Source organism: Saccoglossus kowalevskii, chromosome 8 (assembly GCF_978046115.1).
Source record: "Saccoglossus kowalevskii chromosome 8, keSacKowa6.1, whole genome shotgun sequence".
Classification (NCBI taxonomy): domain Eukaryota; kingdom Metazoa; phylum Hemichordata; class Enteropneusta; family Harrimaniidae; genus Saccoglossus; species Saccoglossus kowalevskii.
The window spans coordinates 14,550,279-14,573,870 of record NC_140648.1 but is presented as its reverse complement, the minus strand read 5'-3'; the positions used below and the strand labels follow the sequence as shown (position 1 = coordinate 14,573,870).

Here is a 23,592-nt window from a genome sequence, read left to right as displayed (position 1 = left end):
GAATATTGTGAAGAATTACCATGAATAATTATGCAATTGGGCATATTATCATAACATAGTTGAAACCCATTGGTCTGAATCCATACCGATGTAAACAAAGTAAAATAAATTTTCAGCTAATCACCCTTTCGAAAATTTACAACATATCTTTTGCGTAAAAAAAAATCAGATATTAAGCATATCAACAAAGCTGTAAATTAAAATTCCCCTCAAAATACAACTCCTAGTAGAAGTGTTTGCAATAATCTAAAATTTCATCTGAGGTCAGTTATTATATTTTCATTCAATGTGCTATTTTCGTTTAAACGTTTCTTTTTTCTGGTTACTTTCCACGTTTAAAAAATATTTTTTGTTGTTGGAGTTTCCCTTCCTCATCCCTGTGACCTTTGACCTTATGTTTGCGCTATGTGTTTGCTAATCTAACGTTCATACTCTTGTTTTGATTATTGAATATCACGTGATGAGTTGACACTCAACACTCACAGTAACAGTACATTGAATTTTTTATTTTATTTATACCGCTCCTTTGATAAAGATATTATTATGCTATCTATATTTTTTAGTTTAAGTATATTATATATTTTGATTTTTATTAAATCCAAAATTACTCTGAAATTCCTGTATTGCATAATCACCAATACACATATTAATCTATATTTCGTTATCACAATAATATTCGTCCTACAACAGACTTAAATCAAAAATCTAGGACAGATTGTATTTGTGGAATAAATCGATGAGAAAGGTGAGAGACCTGAACCCACACTTGATATGACGTCACATGCATTGCGTCATAGCGAAAATTGTGATGAACCAATATTCGATGCGAGATTGCATGAATGAACGTTTTTATCTAAAACTAATAATAACCAGCTGACAATTTTTTTACTCAAGAAATGACTTCAAAATCAAATTCTGAAATAATTATATTAAAAATTGCACCCAATTATATGTTTATCGATCGCAGATGCTCTGTTGCTATCTTAAAAATCAGCCCATATTATCAGACTGTCAGATACATTCCTCAAAAGAGTCAACACACTTTGAAAACAAGTGACTTGATGGTCGAAATAGCTCCGCTGTCCTGCAAGAACATTGTGGTAGCAAAGTCGAGCAACGCACACCCATAAGACTTAAGTTACAAAAGGTATATTAGACTATATGTGAAATTGGTGACATAATTAGCATGGCTTCAGTTTTACTGTCATTTAATTGAAGCTTGTTTAGTGTCATCCATTCCTTGATACCAATGATACAGTTTTTCACTATATCCAGTGTTGCCTGAGTGTGCTCTACGCTGGTTGCTTTGTATAGTTGGTTGTCATCTGCATAAGCATGGTGCTGTACAGAGTGTTGTTTTATGAGATTGAATAACGGCTCTGTATATAGGACAAACAGAACTGGTCCCAGAACGTAACCTTGAAGAACGCCACAGTTGAGCACATAACTTGTATCCATTAACAACAACAGTCTGGGTCCTGCCAGTGATGTAGTACTCAAACCAAATCAAAACTGGTCCAGATATACCAAATGTATGTTCAAGTCGATGAAGCAAAATGTTGTGATCGACGATGCGGTTTCTGTACTGTGGTGTTTTTGATATGCAGACTCATGAGTATTAAGCAGATGGTTAGTAATAAGATGATCGTTTAGCTGCATCAGGACTACTCTCTCTTTATTTTTTGAAAGAATTGGAAGATTCAATACCGGACGATAATGTTTCAGTTCATTTGCATTCAGTGATGGTTTCTTGATTAGTAGTTTAACAAGTTTAGACTTGAATGGTGACGGGAATATACCAGTAGATGGTGAATCATTAATTATTGTTGTTATATATGGTAACATTGCATCCAGGCATTCAATTAACAAGTTAGTTGGTATGATATCGAGATCACAGGATTTAGCTGGAGATTTGAGAATCACGCGTTTCACTAGCTCTTCCAAAATCGGATTAAAATTGTTGAGAGTGTGACCTTGGAAACGTTTTTCGCTATGGACAGAAATATCATGATCTTCGCAATCCAATCTTTCTCTAATCAATTTTACTTTACTGTTGCAGTACTCGAGAAAGCGTTCAGGCAAATCAATTGATGGGTAAATAGATGGCAGAGTAGCAATGAACCTACGTACATACTAAGTAACAGGGGCATTTGAGTTGGTAGTTTTTGTTATTTAATATGACAAAAAAATGCTTCGCATGGCCCTGCACACAACCAAGGTACAATGAGCCTATTTTCAAAACAATTAAATATTCCAATGAATTGTTTCCGCCGTGATGAAAGGGTCGTTACGTATTGTTTTGTTTATACGTAATTATTGAGAATGGTCCGAATTAATTGCTAAACATACATGCACCCTCCACAGATGTATGTACGTACCAAGTGTGGGTTCAGATCACTCACATTATCCATCAATTTTATCCACAATTACAATTCGTCCTGGATTTGGAATTTTCAATTTGGGCCTGTTAGAGGACGAATATTATTATAAATTGGAAATGACTATTAAGATGTGGATTAATGTTTATACAAAAAAAAAGTTAACTGATTTGAGAGTAATTTGGGATTTAATAAAAATCAGAAATCATTAACACCATTGTTAATAATAAATGTAATAGACAGTTTAAAAATACCAAGTACTGTTCGCATACTAGTAATATTGTTGAGTGAGAACCTGTCATCTGATATTCAACAGCGATATAAAAATGAGTATGGTAGTTTGATAATCAAATACATACTGCCATTATAAGGTCAAAGGTCATGATTTCAAAAAAACAATGAAAAGCCATAGTGAAGTACACGCTACTTATATTTACATATTTATGCAACATCAACAAATGAAAACTAAAATTTATTACAGTATTCTTTTGAGTAAAATCTACAACACACACAGACCACAACTTATTTGTGAACGATTTAATCTGAATGACAGGTCATGGAAAAGCTAGTGTAGACTACTTAGAAAAGTTTATTCACGAATCCAACTTCACTGTTTTCAACTAAAGATGTCAATAAAAAAATTGATATACGTCCTACAATAAATGAACTGTGTCAATTCTAGTAATTGTGTACATGCAAGATCAGTATGGAATTAGTTTAGAGAAAAAAATGTTGACGCTGTCGACGTACCTGATGATATAGAAACGATTCAGAGAATAAACGATTCATGAAATAAAGTGTAATGTTAGTACTACAATAATGTTCTATTTAAAGCGCAAGGTGCACATCATTGTATAATTAATTGCTTGATTTACTTGATCTATCGGAATGATTGTTATATATTGAGACAAATTGTCCTCCAGAAATAACAGTTGTGCATCATTAGTGAGATGCATCATGGGAGTAACGCCATGTTGAACTATACAGGTCAAATAACCATACTTTGAGATCGACATATCGTTATTATTATTTTACAATTCATACACAAATTCTATTCCCTTTTCTTGTAACTTCTTCACTATGACATCTTCAAACATCTCATTTTCAGCCACGGTGAAATGGTTCTTCCAGTCGCCAACTTTCCCCTTCCTAAAATAGCCAGCAACATAATTTGGCATAAATGACTCGTCAATATCGATTCTAAACGTTGGATTATTACGTAAATTGTCAATAGAAGTGTTAACTATAGCATTTTCTAACTGGGAGTCCGGAAGAGAGCGTCCCAGGAACTCCGTTATCGCGCGGACAGTGGTCTTGGTTTCTTTTACCATGTCTTCGTAAGTGACGTAAAACACGTTCTCATCATCACTGTGTTTCCTCCAGCCAGCTACGTGGTTCACCCAAGGTGTACCTGGAAGGATCCCGTCTATGAAATTTTTAAGATGACCTTCTCGTGTAACATTTTCTCTTGGCAAATTGGTTCTGCCTAACCAGTGATAGCTAGAAGTGACGACATCTTTAGGATTACGAGCGATGTATATTACTTTGGTACCAGTCCGAAGTGCTTGCTTTGGAAATAATTCGTACGGGAGGTGTGACTTGATAAGGCGTGGTGATGACGTCACGCCAGGGTCTATCAGAAAGGATTTCACTGCTCTTGTTATAGGCGTGTCGAAATCATCGAAAAATCTAGGATTGGCAGTGAGCCACTCTAGCATTGGAGGCACTTTCTTGTCACCGTGCTGAAATACATTCAAATCGGGATATAATTCTTGCAGTAAGAATATCATCCAGGTGTTACCAGACTTGGGAAACCCTTGCACAATGATGTCATCTTGACGGAGAAATTTCTCCAGAACTCCATTCTCCAGTTTTGAGGTATCGGTGTACGGACAAAGTGTGTATCCCTTATATCTCTGGATTGAATCCATGACACGTCGTCAAACAGATCTGATTCTATTTTCAGAGTATATGAATATTCATTACAGAATTATACTGTATTTATAGAATTGTTGAAAGATTATTTTATTATATTATAAAGCGTGTCTTGCACGGCTGCATAAAGCATGGTTTCACGTATACGTTTCACGATGTGGCCGATGGTATTAAGCGAACATAAACCTCTACGAACCCCAGTGTTAGTTCTAGCATTGATGACAGTTTCTAAATAATAAATGCCGAAGAATAACTAATTTTAGTTTGGATAAAAGGGACTATTTCGCGTAAGGCGAAAAAGTTGTATATAGCAGTGAAACAGTTGGACCACGGCGTAAAATTACAAAGTCTAAAATTAAACGATGAAAATATATAATTCCTATTTACCATTTCAGATTGAAATTGGTCATTGTGGAGGGGAGGGGCTTCTATATTCTTCTATAATGAACATAAGATGCTCAAGTTATTTGATCGATTACGTTGTACGTCTAGCCTGTGATTACAGAATTACGGAATTTATTTTTTCAATTTACGTAGTACGAACAAAAAAATATTGCAATTACGTTGAACGAAAATAACCCTTGCCCCCCCTACAAGTGCACGCCGTCTGTAAGACATAGCAGGAGCAAAATGCGTCCAAAATTCCATTTTGTTTTCAACTGTCTGCTTTATTTCAGTCCAGTTTTTGTTTATGAATGTCTTGGTGTTCCTCAAATACACATCCAAAAGTTTTTAAGCTCGCACTGGCCCACTTAATACCCAAGGACGAGCTGCTAATGTCCCGCCAGCTGCCAACCCACAGTCCCTCTGACTTTTGAAAGTTGGTTTTGCGTGTAATGACTATTTCTACGTCGTCAGCATATATCATTTTGCTGTGTAGTCCGTTACTCTGGGGGATCTCAATACCTGTGATGTTTTTTTATTCTGTCTGATTTCATAGAATTACGGCTCTATGACAATGACATATAAAAGTGTGGATAGAGAGCATCCTTGACGAATGCTTCCAGACAACATAATATGTGATGGGAGGGCGCTGTTCACTGACATTGGATTGAGCATGTTTTTACAAAAGACGAAATCACTGAATAAAATTTTGTCCAGACTCAAATGCACATATGTCTTGATCAAGTAAGTGTGGTTGATTCTGTCAAAGGTTTTTTTTCTGATCAATGTTACGATTTGGGATACTGCAGCTCTGATCGGGATGAATGATAGAACCAATAACAGATCAAACTTGACAGAGTGACAGTGTTTTTGTGAAGATCTTATAATCACTGCACAGGAGGCTAACAGGCCGCCAGTTTGTCCTTCCGTTTTAGGCAGTAAATTAACATAGGCTTTTGTGCAAGAAATTGGGGAACAACTATCACGAATAAAATAGACAACAACTTCACAGAGGTCTCTACCAATTATATTCCAGAATTGTTGAAAAAATACTTATGGTAACCCATCAATACCGGGAGAACACTCATAGGCAAGAACCTTAACTCTTTTCGTACCTTCTTCAAAGAAATGGTTTCATCAAGATGTTCACGATCTGTTTTACTGAGAATAGTATTTTCTGCATTTTCATCAGTGTTATCGGGTGTGTAAAGGAATGCATACAATGTCATCAGTTAGACGGCCATTTTCCCGCTGAATATCTGGAATATGAGCTATCGCTTTTGTGAGTCCGTTTAGTTTCTCAAATACATTGTGTTTTTCAAACACATTGCTACTTGTATGCTACAATTCATAACCGCCGACCTATCTTTTTTATCTGTTAGTTTGAACGACTCGATCAAGGTCTAGATTCTGAAGATAACTTATATTGTCTAACAGTACTGGTCGACCTTGTGTCGGTATGTATTTGTGTCACGTGAAACGTGTAAACAGAGGCGCATCCAATCAAATACATTGTCGGCGTACGCATAGAAACACAAACACGACGTATTTGCCATTTTAAAGTTAGGTGTAAACGACTACTCCGGATACTGTCATGGATTCCTTCCAGAAATGCATATATAAGGGCTACACACTTTATCCGAACACCGATATCCCAAAACTGGAGAGTGGAGTCTTGGAGAAATTTCTCCGCAAAGATGACATAATTGTGCAAGGGTTTCCCAAGTCTGGTAACACCTGGATGATATTCTTACTGCAAGAATTATACCCCGATTTGAATGTGTTTCAGCACGGTGGCAAGAAAGTGCCTCCAATGCTAGAGTGGCTCTTAGTAGACCCCAGTGTGCTCGGAGAGGCCGACCCACCGCTGCTTAGAGGACTGAAACTGTTTCAAACAGACCCTGGCGTGACGTTATCGCCACGTCTTATCAAATCACACTTCCCATACGAAGTATTTCCAAAGCAAGCACTACTGACTGGTACCAAAGTAATATACATCGCTCGTAATCCTAAAGATGTTGTCACTATCACTGGATGAGTAATTCTAGTATGCTCCATGAGAAAGTTACATGGGAAGGCCATCTGAAGGACTTCATAGATGGGAATCATCCATTTACACTATGGGTAAACCACGTAGCTGGTTGGAGGGAACACAGTGAAGATGCGAACGTGTTATGCGTCACCTATGAAGACATGTTAAAAGACACCAAGACCACTGTCCGCGCGATAACGGAGTTCCTGGGACGCCCTCTACCGGACTCACAGTTAGAAAATGCTATATCTAACACTTCCATCGATAATTTACGTAATAATCCAACGTCTGCGTGTAAAATTGATAATTGTAAAATAACATCGATGTTTAGTTAGCTGAAAGATTAGAATGGGTTATCACCGCAGTGTGTCAGTTTGTCAACGTAAAATATACGAACAAACTTGTATTTCAGATTTGGTACTTTCGAACAGCAGACCGGACGACTTATTTGTTTCTTTCCTATTCGAAACAGTAATGTTGTATTTGTAGTATTCATTCGTGTTCTGCCATCGGTGCAGGTAAAATACACATATCAGTATAGCAAAACAAAACCCTGGCAATGGAAAAACCTCACTGCTGTAGAAGCACAATCGCCACCAACGTCCGAAAACACAAATAAGGACCAGCAACGATCTTTCATGACCATGGTAAACCCTGACCAAGCAGGAGGGGGTTATACAGTTGTATTACCTTCTAAGGCATGTACAATACACCCACATATTGTTTGAGGATGACGTACAATCTTGATACAATGACGTCTTAAACCCATTATTTTTGTAAATCGTAAAAGTAACGTTTTTGCGAATATTACGCACAGATATTAACATATACACAGTTATGCATAATAACTCGCTATATATAACTGTGCATTCAATTATATATCACGTGATTTCTGCTGTTAATGTTGCAACAATAAATCTACACAGATTTAACATTATTTTGGATCAATGGATATCCAACTACTCAGTGCTGTATTATGTTATTCACAGTCTCTTCACCACTGAATGTTAATTAACCGTTTCACTACAATATACAACTTTTTCACCTTACGCGAAATAGTCCCTTTCATCCTAACTGTTGTTTTAAATGTTTTGCTTACAATATATATGAAATACCATGACCTGTGTTTGCTTCAAAATTAACGAAAATCAAAAAAAAATCCACAGACCGTATTACATGTCTCACGTACTGTTCTTTTTTTTTTTTTTTTTTTTAAATAACGTAAAATTGATTAATCTTCGGCATTTATTATTAGAAAGTATCATCAATGCTAGAACTAACACTACGCTACGTAGAGGTTGGCTCAATATAATCGGCCACATCGTGAAACTATGCGCTCTGCAGCCCGTACAAGACCCGCATTATAATATAATAAAATAATCTTTTGAAAATTCTATAAATACGGTATAATTCTGTAATGAATATTTATATACACTGAAGATAAAACGCATTGGTGGATACGCATGTAGTGACAAATCGTAATATGCCTACTTCTCTGCCATTTTAATGTCAGATCTGTATGACGTCGTGTCGTGAATTCAATCCAGAGATATAAGGGATACACATTTTTTCCGTACACCGATACCTCTAAACTAGAGAGTGGAGTTCTGGAAAAATTTCTCCGCCAAGATGACATCATTGTGCAAGGGTTTCCCAAGTCTGTTAACACTGGATGATATTCTTACTACAAGAATTATATCCCGATTTGAATGTGTTTTAGCACGGTGACAAGAAAGTGCCTCCAAGGCTAAAGTGGTTGATAATGGAACCCAAGATGTTCGGTGAGGTCGATACACCTTTACTAATGGCCACGAAATCGTTTCAAATGAACCAGAGTGTGACGTCATCGCCACGTCTTATCAAATCACATCTCCCGTACGAAGTATTCCCAAAGCAAGCACTGCAGACTGGTACAAAGAGTATATACATCGCTCGTAATCCTAAAGATGTCGTCACTTCTAGCTATCACTGGTTTAACAAAGCTAGTGCACCACAGGGGATAATTACATGGACAAGCTATCTGAAGTATTTCGTTGATGGGAATCTTCCATTTACACCTTGGAAACACAGAGTGGAGACCAGAACGTGTTTTACGTCACCTACGAAGACATGTTAAAAGACACCAAGACTGTCCACGCGATAACATAGTTTCTGGGACGTCCTCTACCGGACTCACAGTTATAAAGTGCTATATCTAACACTTCCATCGTAATAATACAATATCTGCCTCTAAAATCGATATGGACGAGACATCAGCTGCGAAATATATTCTGACGGAGTTTGGTGGGTCCTCAGATGTTTGTTTCTATTAGCGTATCAGGCAGCTTACTAGGTGTCGTACAGACATGACATTGTTGTGACACTAACTCTATGGATTTGTCCAAGTCGATAGCATAGAAGTTGCATTTAAGGTAGAGATGCTTTAGCTGGTGTTGGGTGATCTAGTTTGATGTGAAGTGCAGTTAAAATTCCGTTAATAACATGGGATGATGATTAGATCAGATGACACTTGGAAGGGCTTGTTGTGTTTAACGATAAGGAGACCATCTCTTGCGATGGTAGCGATAGCAAGATACCTTTTCACATCGCAGATAGTGGTGAGTTTCCTTGATGGTCTTGTTCCTTAATTGAGCATGCACACGTCGTAAATCTGGACACTGTGTTTGTGTGTGCCACGCTGATCTAGTGGTAAACGGGAGGCGTAGTTTGCTGTTAATCATGTCTGGGATATTGGATGCCCGTACAACTGCGTCCTGGATGAATTGAGAAATTTGCAATGTAGAAAGTTGTGAATGTTACACTTACTTAATGCTTTTAGAACGTTTTCCCAGTTTTGGAGTAGTTTGAGTGGGGTGTTTCCTCCATAGTATGCAGTCACCCAATATGCGATACATTAGCTCCTCAAGAGCAGTTTCTGAACCGGGCATGCTCATGGCTGAACGTGTATATACTCTCACACCACGAAAAGTTTTTGGAACTGGAGAGGAACACAATACAAATTCCTGCGTGCGATGGACTTTATGTGAATGGAGTGTGTCGTCTTTGATTCCATGCCTAACAACGTGTGTGCCTTTGATGGATATCTGCTGCATAGCTGGGCGTGCGGAAATGTCATTGACTGTAATGAACGGTGTGCCAGCTAAAATGTCAACATCCTATTCTTCAATGACAAGTGCATCGAGTGTAAGAAAAATGTCGCTTCTACAAAGTGTGATATGAGTCTCACCGATAACTCAAAGTGGTCAGCCCATCAGCCCGGAGTGCTTTTTGTGAACTATTTTGAATTGTAACTCCTATATACTTAGCAAGTGAAGACCTAATCATGTTTGTTTCAGCTACGGTGTCTAGTGTTAATTGCAGAGGGCGATGGTGATAGAAAGCCTTGAAGAATGCAAGTGTGAACACTATTGTTTGATGGTTGGTCACTGTAGATATCTTCACCATCATCCTGGCAACTTATTTGGTGAGATTTAAAAATGAAAAAGCGATCTTCTGTTGTTGGTATTTAGGACCACCAGCTTGTTTACACAATAGGCATGATTTAGTGCTCTGGCGCTTGGTTGATGTTGTAGTCGGTTTTGGAGAGTCCTTGGTGTGTATATACTGATTGGCAACGAAGTGCAAAACCTTGGCGTCAACTGAAGCGTGAACCTCCTCCACAAGCAAATCTAATGCCTGAGAAATTTCTGGTTTTAGAGTAGCAAGCGTCTTTGAGCGTAACTCAGTGCCATACCGTTGTTTCACTGAGCTTGGTAGCTCTGGGTGTAAGAGACGTAACCATATGAGCACAATGATGTTTTCTTGGGAAGGTGTGAGTTCTTCATCAATGGTGATGGCTTCCACCATGATGTTTTATATCACTGTCATGATGTAACAAGTTGTCCTCAATAAATGAAACCAGGCGTTGGTATAGATCTTCTGGGCGCTCGTCAACTTCTAATTTAATATTATTAAAATCCAGGAAATGTGAACCTGAGGTCTGGAAGTCATAGTGTAAACGAATTGCTTGCCAGATTGATGACATACATGTGGATGACTTTATGATGGTGTTGCGTGAAATCACAGACAATAATTGGCAATTTGGCCCAGCATTAATTCGCGATGGCATTAGACTTCCTATTCCATGTAAAATCATTGGCAAGAAACGTAGCACAATTTGGATCCAATGACAAAATATATTGCAGATTATGTCGCAAAGCTTCGAACGACGACGTTATTGACTCGTGTTTGGTCAAAATCCACTGTTTTGGTTCATGCACATTATAGGCCACGATAGCAGTTCAATATAAAGCGAAACACTAACATAAAGTGTACTTCTTACCGCTATAGTAGAAGCAAGTTCACTGGTGATTACATGAATGACCGGACTTCTTCGGGACGATATTTAGCGTCGATTTCGTATCCCGACGATGCCACCACGCCAGTAATGATACAAACACTGGTGAACGATAAGAAACAGCTTTATTGATAAGCAACAACAATGGCGGATAAACCCGGCACGTACTAAAGGTTATAGGAGAGTGCACAGGCCTGATTAGTTTTTGGTTAAAATCCTTGAATATTGATTAGCTAATTTGAATAATGATTAGTCTCAAAAAATTTTCAATGAAACTTGTTACATAAATAATGCACCGGAGATAATGCACAGATGTGATCAGTTTTTAGTTGATGCATATTAAATATTAGTTGTAGTTTCCTTTTCCGATGATATCTCAAAAACAAATAATTGCATTAACAATGAATAGTTTTTGGTTGAAATCAGAGCATATTTATTACTTAATTTTCATAAATGGGATCAGTCATGTTACCTAATTAATATGCATAACTGTAATGTATGTTGATGTCGTATGAATATTGTGAAGAATTACCATGAATAATTATGCAATTGGGCATATTATCATAACATAGTTGAAACCCATTGGTCTGAATCCATACCGATGTAAACAAAGTAAAATAAATTTTCAGCTAATCACCCTTTCGAAAATTTACAACATATCTTTTGCGTAAAAAAAAATCAGATATTAAGCATATCAACAAAGCTGTAAATTAAAATTCCCCTCAAAATACAACTTCTAGTAGAAGTGTTTGCAATAATCTAAAATTTCATCTGAGGTCAGTTATTATATTTTCATTCAATGTGCTATTTTCGTTTAAACGTTTCTTTTTTCTGGTTACTTTCCACGTTTAAAAAATATTTTTTGTTGTTGGAGTTTCCCTGCCTCATCCCTGTGACCTTTGACCTTATGTTTGCGCTATGTGTTTGCTAATCTAACGTTCATACTCTTGTTTTGATTATTGAATATCACGTGATGAGTTGACACTCAACACTCACAGTAACAGTACATTGAATTTTTTATTTTATTTATACCGCTCCTTTGATAAAGATATTATTATGCTATCTATATTTTTTAGTTTAAGTATATTATATATTTTGATTTTTATTAAATCCAAAATTACTCTGAAATTCCTGTATTGCATAATCACCAATACACATATTAATCTATATTTCGTTATCACAATAATATTCGTCCTACAACAGACTTAAATCAAAAATCTAGGACAGATTGTATTTGTGGAATAAATCGATGAGAAAGGTGAGTGACCTGAACCCACACTTGATATGACGTCACATGCATTGCGTCATAGCGAAAATTGTGATGAACCAATATTCGATGCGAGATTGCATGAATGAACGTTTTTATCTAAAACTAATAATAACCAGCTGACAATTTTTTTACTCAAGAAATGACTTCAAAATCAAATTCTGAAATAATTATATTAAAAATTGCACCCAATTATATGTTTATCGATCGCAGATGCTCTGTTGCTATCTTAAAAATCAGCCCATATTATCAGACTGTCAGATACATTCCTCAAAAGAGTCAACACACTTTGAAAACAAGTGACTTGATGGTCGAAATAGCTCCGCTGTCCTGCAAGAACATTGTGGTAGCAAAGTCGAGCAACGCACACCCATAAGACTTAAGTTACAAAAGGTATATTAGACTATATGTGAAATTGGTGACATAATTAGCATGGCTTCAGTTTTACTGTCATTTAATTGAAGCTTGTTTAGTGTCATCCATTCCTTGATACCAATGATACAGTTTTTCACTATATCCAGTGTTGCCTGAGTGTGCTCTACGCTGGTTGCTTTGTATAGTTGGTTGTCATCTGCATAAGCATGGTGCTGTACAGAGTGTTGTTTTATGAGATTGAATAACGGCTCTGTATATAGGACAAACAGAACTGGTCCCAGAACGTAACCTTGAAGAACGCCACAGTTGAGCACATAACTTGTATCCATTAACAACAACAGTCTGGGTCCTGCCAGTGATGTAGTACTCAAACCAAATCAAAACTGGTCCAGATATACCAAATGTATGTTCAAGTCGATGAAGCAAAATGTTGTGATCGACGATGCGGTTTCTGTACTGTGGTGTTTTTGATATGCAGACTCATGAGTATTAAGCAGATGGTTAGTAATAAGATGATCGTTTAGCTGCATCAGGACTACTCTCTCTTTATTTTTTGAAAGAATTGGAAGATTCAATACCGGACGATAATGTTTCAGTTCATTTGCATTCAGTGATGGTTTCTTGATTAGTAGTTTAACAAGTTTAGACTTGAATGGTGACGGGAATATACCAGTAGATGGTGAATCATTAATTATTGTTGTTATATATGGTAACATTGCATCCAGGCATTCAATTAACAAGTTAGTTGGTATGATATCGAGATCACAGGATTTAGCTGGAGATTTGAGAATCACGCGTTTCACTAGCTCTTCCAAAATCGGATTAAAATTGTTGAGAGTGTGACCTTGGAAACGTTTTTCGCTATGGACAGAAATATCATGATCTTCGCAATCCAATCTTTCTCTAATCAATTTTACTTTACTGTTGCAGTACTCGAGAAAGCGTTCAGGCAAATCAATTGATGGGTAAATAGATGGCAGAGTAGCAATGAACCTACGTACATACTAAGTAACAGGGGCATTTGAGTTGGTAGTTTTTGTTATTTAATATGACAAAAAAATGCTTCGCATGGCCCTGCACACAACCAAGGTACAATGAGCCTATTTTCAAAACAATTAAATATTCCAATGAATTGTTTCCGCCGTGATGAAAGGGTCGTTACGTATTGTTTTGTTTATACGTAATTATTGAGAATGGTCCGAATTAATTGCTAAACATACATGCACCCTCCACAGATGTATGTACGTACCAAGTGTGGGTTCAGATCACTCACATTATCCATCAATTTTATCCACAATTACAATTCGTCCTGGATTTGGAATTTTCAATTTGGGCCTGTTAGAGGACGAATATTATTATAAATTGGAAATGACTATTAAGATGTGGATTAATGTTTATACAAAAAAAAAGTTAACTGATTTGAGAGTAATTTGGGATTTAATAAAAATCAGAAATCATTAACACCATTGTTAATAATAAATGTAATAGACAGTTTAAAAATACCAAGTACTGTTCGCATACTAGTGATATTGTTGAGTGAGAACCTGTCATCTGATATTCAACAGCGATATAAAAATGAGTATGGTAGTTTGATAATCAAATACATACTGCCATTATAAGGTCAAAGGTCATGATTTCAAAAAAACAATGAAAAGCCATAGTGAAGTACACGCTACTTATATTTACATATTTATGCAACATCAACAAATGAAAACTAAAATTTATTACAGTATTCTTTTGAGTAAAATCTACAACACACACAGACCACAACTTATTTGTGAACGATTTAATCTGAATGACAGGTCATGGAAAAGCTAGTGTAGACTACTTAGAAAAGTTTATTCACGAATCCAACTTCACTGTTTTCAACTAAAGATGTCAATAAAAAAATTGATATACGTCCTACAATAAATGAACTGTGTCAATTCTAGTAATTGTGTACATGCAAGATCAGTATGGAATTAGTTTAGAGAAAAAAATGTTGACGCTGTCGACGTACCTGATGATATAGAAACGATTCAGAGAATAAACGATTCATGAAATAAAGTGTAATGTTAGTACTACAATAATGTTCTATTTAAAGCGCAAGGTGCACATCATTGTATAATTAATTGCTTGATTTACTTGATCTATCGGAATGATTGTTATATATTGAGACAAATTGTCCTCCAGAAATAACAGTTGTGCATCATTAGTGAGATGCATCATGGGAGTAACGCCATGTTGAACTATACAGGTCAAATAACCATACTTTGAGATCGACATATCGTTATTATTATTTTACAATTCATACACAAATTCTATTCCCTTTTCTTGTAACTTCTTCACTATGACATCTTCAAACATCTCATTTTCAGCCACGGTGAAATGGTTCTTCCAGTCGCCAACTTTCCCCTTCCTAAAATAGCCAGCAACATAATTTGGCATAAATGACTCGTCAATATCGATTCTAAACGCAGACGTTGGATTATTACGTAAATTGTCAATAGAAGTGTTAACTATAGCATTTTCTAACTGGGAGTCCGGAAGAGAGCGTCCCAGGAACTCCGTTATCGCGCGGACAGTGGTCTTGGTTTCTTTTACCATGTCTTCGTAAGTGACGTAAAACACGTTCTCATCATCACTGTGTTTCCTCCAGCCAGCTACGTGGTTCACCCAAGGTGTACCTGGAAGGATCCCGTCTATGAAATTTTTAAGATGACCTTCTCGTGTAACATTTTCTCTTGGCAAATTGGTTCTGCCTAACCAGTGATAGCTAGAAGTGACGACATCTTTAGGATTACGAGCGATGTATATTACTTTGGTACCAGTCCGAAGTGCTTGCTTTGGAAATAATTCGTACGGGAGGTGTGACTTGATAAGGCGTGGTGATGACGTCACGCCAGGGTCTATCAGAAAGGATTTCACTGCTCTTGTTATAGGCGTGTCGAAATCATCGACAAATCTAGGATTGGCAGTGAGCCACTCTAGCATTGGAGGCACTTTCTTGTCACCGTGCTGAAATACATTCAAATCGGGATATAATTCTTGCAGTAAGAATATCATCCAGGTGTTACCAGACTTGGGAAACCCTTGCACAATGATGTCATCTTGACGGAGAAATTTCTCCAGAACTCCATTCTCCAGTTTTGAGGTATCGGTGTACGGACAAAGTGTGTATCCCTTATATCTCTGGATTGAATCCATGACACGTCGTCAAACAGATCTGATTCTATTTTCAGAGTATATGAATATTCATTACAGAATTATACTGTATTTATAGAATTGTTGAAAGATTATTTTATTATATTATAAAGCGTGTCTTGCACGGCTGCATAAAGCATGGTTTCACGTATACGTTTCACGATGTGGCCGATGGTATTAAGCGAACATAAACCTCTACGAACCCCAGTGTTAGTTCTAGCATTGATGACAGTTTCTAAATAATAAATGCCGAAGAATAACTAATTTTAGTTTGGATAAAAGGGACTATTTCGCGTAAGGCGAAAAAGTTGTATATAGCAGTGAAACAGTTGGACCACGGCGTAAAATTACAAAGTCTAAAATTAAACGATGAAAATATATAATTCCTATTTACCATTTCAGATTGAAATTGGTCATTGTGGAGGGGAGGGGCTTCTATATTCTTCTATAATGAACATAAGATGCTCAAGTTATTTGATCGATTACGTTGTACGTCTAGCCTGTGATTACAGAATTACGGAATTTATTTTTTCAATTTACGTAGTACGAACAAAAAAATATTGCAATTACGTTGAACGAAAATAACCCTTGCCCCCCCTACAAGTGCACGCCGTCTGTAAGACATAGCAGGAGCAAAATGCGTCCAAAATTCCATTTTGTTTTCAACTGTCTGCTTTATTTCAGTCCAGTTTTTGTTTATGAATGTCTTGGTGTTCCTCAAATACACATCCAAAAGTTTTTAAGCTCGCACTGACCCACTTAATACCCAAGGACGAGCTGCTAATGTCCCGCCAGCTGCCAACCCACAGTCCCTCTGACTTTTGAAAGTTGGTTTTGCGTGTAATGACTATTTCTACGTCGTCAGCATATATCATTTTGCTGTGTAGTCCGTTACTCTGGGGGATCTCAATACCTGTGATGTTTTTTTATTCTGTCTGATTTCATAGAATTACGGCTCTATGACAATGACATATAAAAGTGTGGATAGAGAGCATCCTTGACGAATGCTTCCAGACAACATAATATGTGATGGGAGGGCGCTGTTCACTGACATTGGATTGAGCATGTTTTTACAAAAGACGAAATCACTGAATAAAATTTTGTCCAGACTCAAATGCACATATGTCTTGATCAAGTAAGTGTGGTTGATTCTGTCAAAGGTTTTTTTTCTGATCAATGTTACGATTTGGGATACTGCAGCTCTGATCGGGATGAATGATAGAACCAATAACAGATCAAACTTGACAGAGTGACAGTGTTTTTGTGAAGATCTTATAATCACTGCACAGGAGGCTAACAGGCCGCCAGTTTGTCCTTCCGTTTTAGGCAGTAAATTAACATAGGCTTTTGTGCAAGAAATTGGGGAACAACTATCACGAATAAAATAGACAACAACTTCACAGAGGTCTCTACCAATTATATTCCAGAATTGTTGAAAAAATACTTATGGTAACCCATCAATACCGGGAGAACACTCATAGGCAAGAACCTTAACTCTTTTCGTACCTTCTTCAAAGAAATGGTTTCATCAAGATGTTCACGATCTGTTTTACTGAGAATAGTATTTTCTGCATTTTCATCAGTGTTATCGGGTGTGTAAAGGAATGCATACAATGTCATCAGTTAGACGGCCATTTTCCCGCTGAATATCTGGAATATGAGCTATCGCTTTTGTGAGTCCGTTTAGTTTCTCAAATACATTGTGTTTTTCAAACACATTGCTACTTGTATGCTACAATTCATAACCGCCGACCTATCTTTTTTATCTGTTAGTTTGAACGACTCGATCAAGGTCTAGATTCTGAAGATAACTTATATTGTCTAACAGTACTGGTCGACCTTGTGTCGGTATGTATTTGTGTCACGTGAAACGTGTAAACAGAGGCGCATCCAATCAAATACACTGTCGGCGTACGCATAGAAACACAAACACGACGTATTTGCCATTTTAAAGTTAGGTGTAAACGACTACTCCGGATACTGTCATGGATTCCTTCCAGAAATGCATATATAAGGGCTACACACTTTATCCGAACACCGATATCCCAAAACTGGAGAGTGGAGTCTTGGAGAAATTTCTCCGCAAAGATGACATAATTGTGCAAGGGTTTCCCAAGTCTGGTAACACCTGGATGATATTCTTACTGCAAGAATTATACCCCGATTTGAATGTGTTTCAGCACGGTGGCAAGAAAGTGCCTCCAATGCTAGAGTGGCTCTTAGTAGACCCCAGTGTGCTCGGAGAGGCCGACCCACCGCTGCTTAGAGGACTGAAACTGTTTCAAACAGACCCTGGCGTGACGTTATCGCCACGTCTTATCAAATCACACTTCCCATACGAAGTATTTCCAAAGCAAGCACTACTGACTGGTACCAAAGTAATATACATCGCTCGTAATCCTAAAGATGTCGTCACTATCACTGGATGAGTAATTCTAGTATGCTCCATGAGAAAGTTACATGGGAAGGCCATCTGAAGGACTTCATAGATGGGAATCATCCATTTACACTATGGGTAAACCACGTAGCTGGTTGGAGGGAACACAGTGAAGATGCGAACGTGTTATGCGTCACCTATGAAGACATGTTAAAAGACACCAAGACCACTGTCCGCGCGATAACGGAGTTCCTGGGACGCCCTCTACCGGACTCACAGTTAGAAAATGCTATATCTAACACTTCCATCGATAATTTACGTAATAATCCAACGTCTGCGTGTAAAATTGATAATTGTAAAATAACATCGATGTTTAGTTAGCTGAAAGATTAGAATGGGTTATCACCGCAGTGTGTCAGTTTGTCAACGTAAAATATACGAACAAACTTGTATTTCAGATTTGGTACTTTCGAACAGCAGACCGGACGACTTATTTGTTTCTTTCCTATTCGAAACAGTAATGTTGTATTTGTAGTATTCATTCGTGTTCTGCCATCGGTGCAGGTAAAATACACATATCAGTATAGCAAAACAAAACCCTGGCAATGGAAAAACCTCACTGCTGTAGAAGCACAATCGACACCAACGTCCGAAAACACAAATAAGGACCAGCAACGATCTTTCATGACCATGGTAAACCCTGACCAAGCAGGAGGGGGTTATACAGTTGTATTACCTTCTAAGGCATGTACAATACACCCACATATTGTTTGAGGATGACGTACAATCTTGATACAATGACGTCTTAAACCCATTATTTTTGTAAATCGTAAAAGTAACGTTTTTGCGAATATTACGCACAGATATTAACATATACACAGTTATGCATAATAACTCGCTATATATAACTGTGCATTCAATTATATATCACGTGATTTCTGCTGTTAATGTTGCAACAATAAATCTACACAGATTTAACATTATTTTGGATCAATGGATATCCAACTACTCAGTGCTGTATTATGTTATTCACAGTCTCTTCACCACTGAATGTTAATTAACCGTTTCACTACAATATACAACTTTTTCACCTTACGCGAAATAGTCCCTTTCATCCTAACTGTTGTTTTAAATGTTTTGCTTACAATATATATGAAATACCATGACCTGTGTTTGCTTCAAAATTAACGAAAATCAAAAAAAAATCCACAGACCGTATTACATGTCTCACGTACTGTTCTTTTTTTTTTTTTTTTTTATAAATAACGTAAAATTGATTAATCTTCGGCATTTATTATTAGAAAGTATCATCAATGCTAGAACTAACACTACGCTACGTAGAGGTTGGCTCAATATAATCGGCCACATCGTGAAACTATGCGCTCTGCAGCCCGTACAAGACCCGCATTATAATATAATAAAATAATCTTTTGAAAATTCTATAAATACGGTATAATTCTGTAATGAATATTTATATACACTGAAGATAAAACGCATTGGTGGATACGCATGTAGTGACAAATCGTAATATGCCTACTTCTCTGCCATTTTAATGTCAGATCTGTATGACGTCGTGTCGTGAATTCAATCCAGAGATATAAGGGATACACATTTTTTCCGTACACCGATACCTCTAAACTAGAGAGTGGAGTTCTGGAAAAATTTCTCCGCCAAGATGACATCATTGTGCAAGGGTTTCCCAAGTCTGTTAACACTGGATGATATTCTTACTACAAGAATTATATCCCGATTTGAATGTGTTTTAGCACGGTGACAAGAAAGTGCCTCCAAGGCTAAAGTGGTTGATAATGGAACCCAAGATGTTCGGTGAGGTCGATACACCTTTACTAATGGCCACGAAATCGTTTCAAATGAACCAGAGTGTGACGTCATCGCCACGTCTTATCAAATCACATCTCTCGTACGAAGTATTCCCAAAGCAAGCACTGCAGACTGGTACAAAGAGTATATACATCGCTCGTAATCCTAAAGATGTCGTCACTTCTAGCTATCACTGGTTTAACAAAGCTAGTGCACCACAGGGGATAATTACATGGACAAGCTATCTGAAGTATTTCGTTGATGGGAATCTTCCATTTACACCTTGGAAACACAGAGTGGAGACCAGAACGTGTTTTACGTCACCTACGAAGACATGTTAAAAGACACCAAGACTGTCCACGCGATAACATAGTTTCTGGGACGTCCTCTACCGGACTCACAGTTATAAAGTGCTATATCTAACACTTCCATCGTAATAATACAATATCTGCCTCTAAAATCGATATGGACGAGACATCAGCTGCGAAATATATTCTGACGGAGTTTGGTGGGTCCTCAGATGTTTGTTTCTATTAGCGTATCAGGCAGCTTACTAGGTGTCGTACAGACATGACATTGTTGTGACACTAACTCTATGGATTTGTCCAAGTCGATAGCATAGAAGTTGCATTTAAGGTAGAGATGCTTTAGCTGGTGTTGGGTGATCTAGTTTGATGTGAAGTGCAGTTAAAATTCCGTTAATAACATGGGATGATGATTAGATCAGATGACACTTGGAAGGGCTTGTTGTGTTTAACGATAAGGAGACCATCTCTTGCGATGGTAGCGATAGCAAGATACCTTTTCACATCGCAGATAGTGGTGAGTTTCCTTGATGGTCTTGTTCCTTAATTGAGCATGCACACGTCGTAAATCTGGACACTGTGTTTGTGTGTGCCACGCTGATCTAGTGGTAAACGGGAGGCGTAGTTTGCTGTTAATCATGTCTGGGATATTGGATGCCCGTACAACTGCGTCCTGGATGAATTGAGAAATTTGCAATGTAGAAAGTTGTGAATGTTACACTTACTTAATGCTTTTAGAACGTTTTCCCAGTTTTGGAGTAGTTTGAGTGGGGTGTTTCCTCCATAGTATGCAGTCACCCAATATGCGATACATTAGCTCCTCAAGAGCAGTTTCTGAACCGGGCATGCTCATGGCTGAACGTGTATATACTCTCACACCACGAAAAGTTTTTGGAACTGGAGAGGAACACAATACAAATTCCTGCGTGCGATGGACTTTATGTGAATGGAGTGTGTCGTCTTTGATTCCATGCCTAACAACGTGTGTGCCTTTGATGGATATCTGCTGCATAGCTGGGCGTGCGGAAATGTCATTGACTGTAATGAACGGTGTGCCAGCTAAAATGTCAACATCCTATTCTTCAATGACAAGTGCATCGAGTGTAAGAAAAATGTCGCTTCTACAAAGTGTGATATGAGTCTCACCGATAACTCAAAGTGGTCAGCCCATCAGCCCGGAGTGCTTTTTGTGAACTATTTTGAATTGTAACTCCTATATACTTAGCAAGTGAAGACCTAATCATGTTTGTTTCAGCTACGGTGTCTAGTGTTAATTGCAGAGGCGATGGTGATAGAAAGCCTTGAAGAATGCAAGTGTGAACACTATTGTTTGATGGTTGGTCACTGTAGATATCTTCACCATCATCCTGGCAACTTATTTGGTGAGATTTAAAAATGAAAAAGCGATCTTCTGTTGTTGGTATTTAGGACCACCAGCTTGTTTACACAATAGGCATGATTTAGTGCTCTGGCGCTTGGTTGATGTTGTAGTCGGTTTTGGAGAGTCCTTGGTGTGTATATACTGATTGGCAACGAAGTGCAAAACCTTGGCGTCAACTGAAGCGTGAACCTCCTCCACAAGCAAATCTAATGCCTGAGAAATTTCTGGTTTTAGAGTAGCAAGCGTCTTTGAGCGTAACTCAGTGCCATACCGTTGTTTCACTGAGCTTGGTAGCTCTGGGTGTAAGAGACGTAACCATATGAGCACAATGATGTTTTCTTGGGAAGGTGTGAGTTCTTCATCAATGGTGATGGCTTCCACCATGATGTTTTATATCACTGTCATGATGTAACAAGTTGTCCTCAATAAATGAAACCAGGCGTTGGTATAGATCTTCTGGGCGCTCGTCAACTTCTAATTTAATATTATTAAAATCCAGGAAATGTGAACCTGAGGTCTGGAAGTCATAGTGTAAACGAATTGCTTGCCAGATTGATGACATACATGTGGATGACTTTATGATGGTGTTGCGTGAAATCACAGACAATAATTGGCAATTTGGCCCAGCATTAATTCGCGATGGCATTAGACTTCCTATTCCATGTAAAATCATTGGCAAGAAACGTAGCACAATTTGGATCCAATGACAAAATATATTGCAGATTATGTCGCAAAGCTTCGAACGACGACGTTATTGACTCGTGTTTGGTCAAAATCCACTGTTTTGGTTCATGCACATTATAGGCCACGATAGCAGTTCAATATAAAGCGAAACACTAACATAAAGTGTACTTCTTACCGCTATAGTAGAAGCAAGTTCACTGGTGATTACATGAATGACCGGACTTCTTCGGGACGATATTTAGCGTCGATTTCGTATCCCGACGATGCCACCACGCCAGTAATGATACAAACACTGGTGAACGATAAGAAACAGCTTTATTGATAAGCAACAACAATGGCGGATAAACCCGGCACGTACTAAAGGTTATAGGAGAGTGCACAGGCCTGATTAGTTTTTGGTTAAAATCCTTGAATATTGATTAGCTAATTTGAATAATGATTAGTCTCAAAAAATTTTCAATGAAACTTGTTACATAAATAATGCACCGGAGATAATGCACAGATGTGATCAGTTTTTAGTTGATGCATATTAAATATTAGTTGTAGTTTCCTTTTCCGATGATATCTCAAAAACAAATAATTGCATTAACAATGAATAGTTTTTGGTTGAAATCAGAGCATATTTATTACTTAATTTTCATAAATGGGATCAGTCATGTTACCTAATTAATATGCATAACTGTAATGTATGTTGATGTCGTATGAATATTGTGAAGAATTACCATGAATAATTATGCAATTGGGCATATTATCATAACATAGTTGAAACCCATTGGTCTGAATCCATACCGATGTAAACAAAGTAAAATAAATTTTCAGCTAATCACCCTTTCGAAAATTTACAACATATCTTTTGCGTAAAAAAAAATCAGATATTAAGCATATCAACAAAGCTGTAAATTAAAATTCCCCTCAAAATACAACTTCTAGTAGAAGTGTTTGCAATAATCTAAAATTTCATCTGAGGTCAGTTATTATATTTTCATTCAATGTGCTATTTTCGTTTAAACGTTTCTTTTTTCTGGTTACTTTCCACGTTTAAAAAATATTTTTTGTTGTTGGAGTTTCCCTGCCTCATCCCTGTGACCTTTGACCTTATGTTTGCGCTATGTGTTTGCTAATCTAACGTTCATA

The 23,592-nt window shown here is 37.4% G+C and overlaps 4 protein-coding genes across 4 annotated transcripts; 2 read left to right on the top strand and 2 right to left on the bottom strand.

The window, feature by feature from the left end:
* Window positions 1–3,409: 3,409 nt before the first annotated feature.
* Window positions 3,410–4,309, bottom strand: LOC146739331 (sulfotransferase 1A1-like). Its single transcript, XM_085502707.1, has one exon. The coding sequence runs from the start codon at window positions 4,307–4,309 to the stop codon at window positions 3,410–3,412; it is 900 nt and encodes a 299-aa protein (XP_085358833.1).
* Window positions 4,310–6,291: 1,982 nt separating this feature from the next.
* On the top strand, window positions 6,292–6,735 carry LOC146739330 (sulfotransferase 1A3-like). The gene has a single exon (XM_085502706.1). The coding sequence runs from the start codon at window positions 6,292–6,294 to the stop codon at window positions 6,733–6,735; it is 444 nt and encodes a 147-aa protein (XP_085358832.1).
* Window positions 6,736–14,987: 8,252 nt separating this feature from the next.
* LOC146739329 (sulfotransferase 1A1-like) lies at window positions 14,988–15,893 on the bottom strand. The gene has a single exon (XM_085502705.1). The coding sequence runs from the start codon at window positions 15,891–15,893 to the stop codon at window positions 14,988–14,990; it is 906 nt and encodes a 301-aa protein (XP_085358831.1).
* Window positions 15,894–17,875: 1,982 nt separating this feature from the next.
* LOC102805229 (sulfotransferase 1A3-like) lies at window positions 17,876–18,319 on the top strand. Its single transcript, XM_006817808.1, has one exon. The coding sequence runs from the start codon at window positions 17,876–17,878 to the stop codon at window positions 18,317–18,319; it is 444 nt and encodes a 147-aa protein (XP_006817871.1).
* The last annotated feature ends 5,273 nt before the right edge of the window (window positions 18,320–23,592 follow it).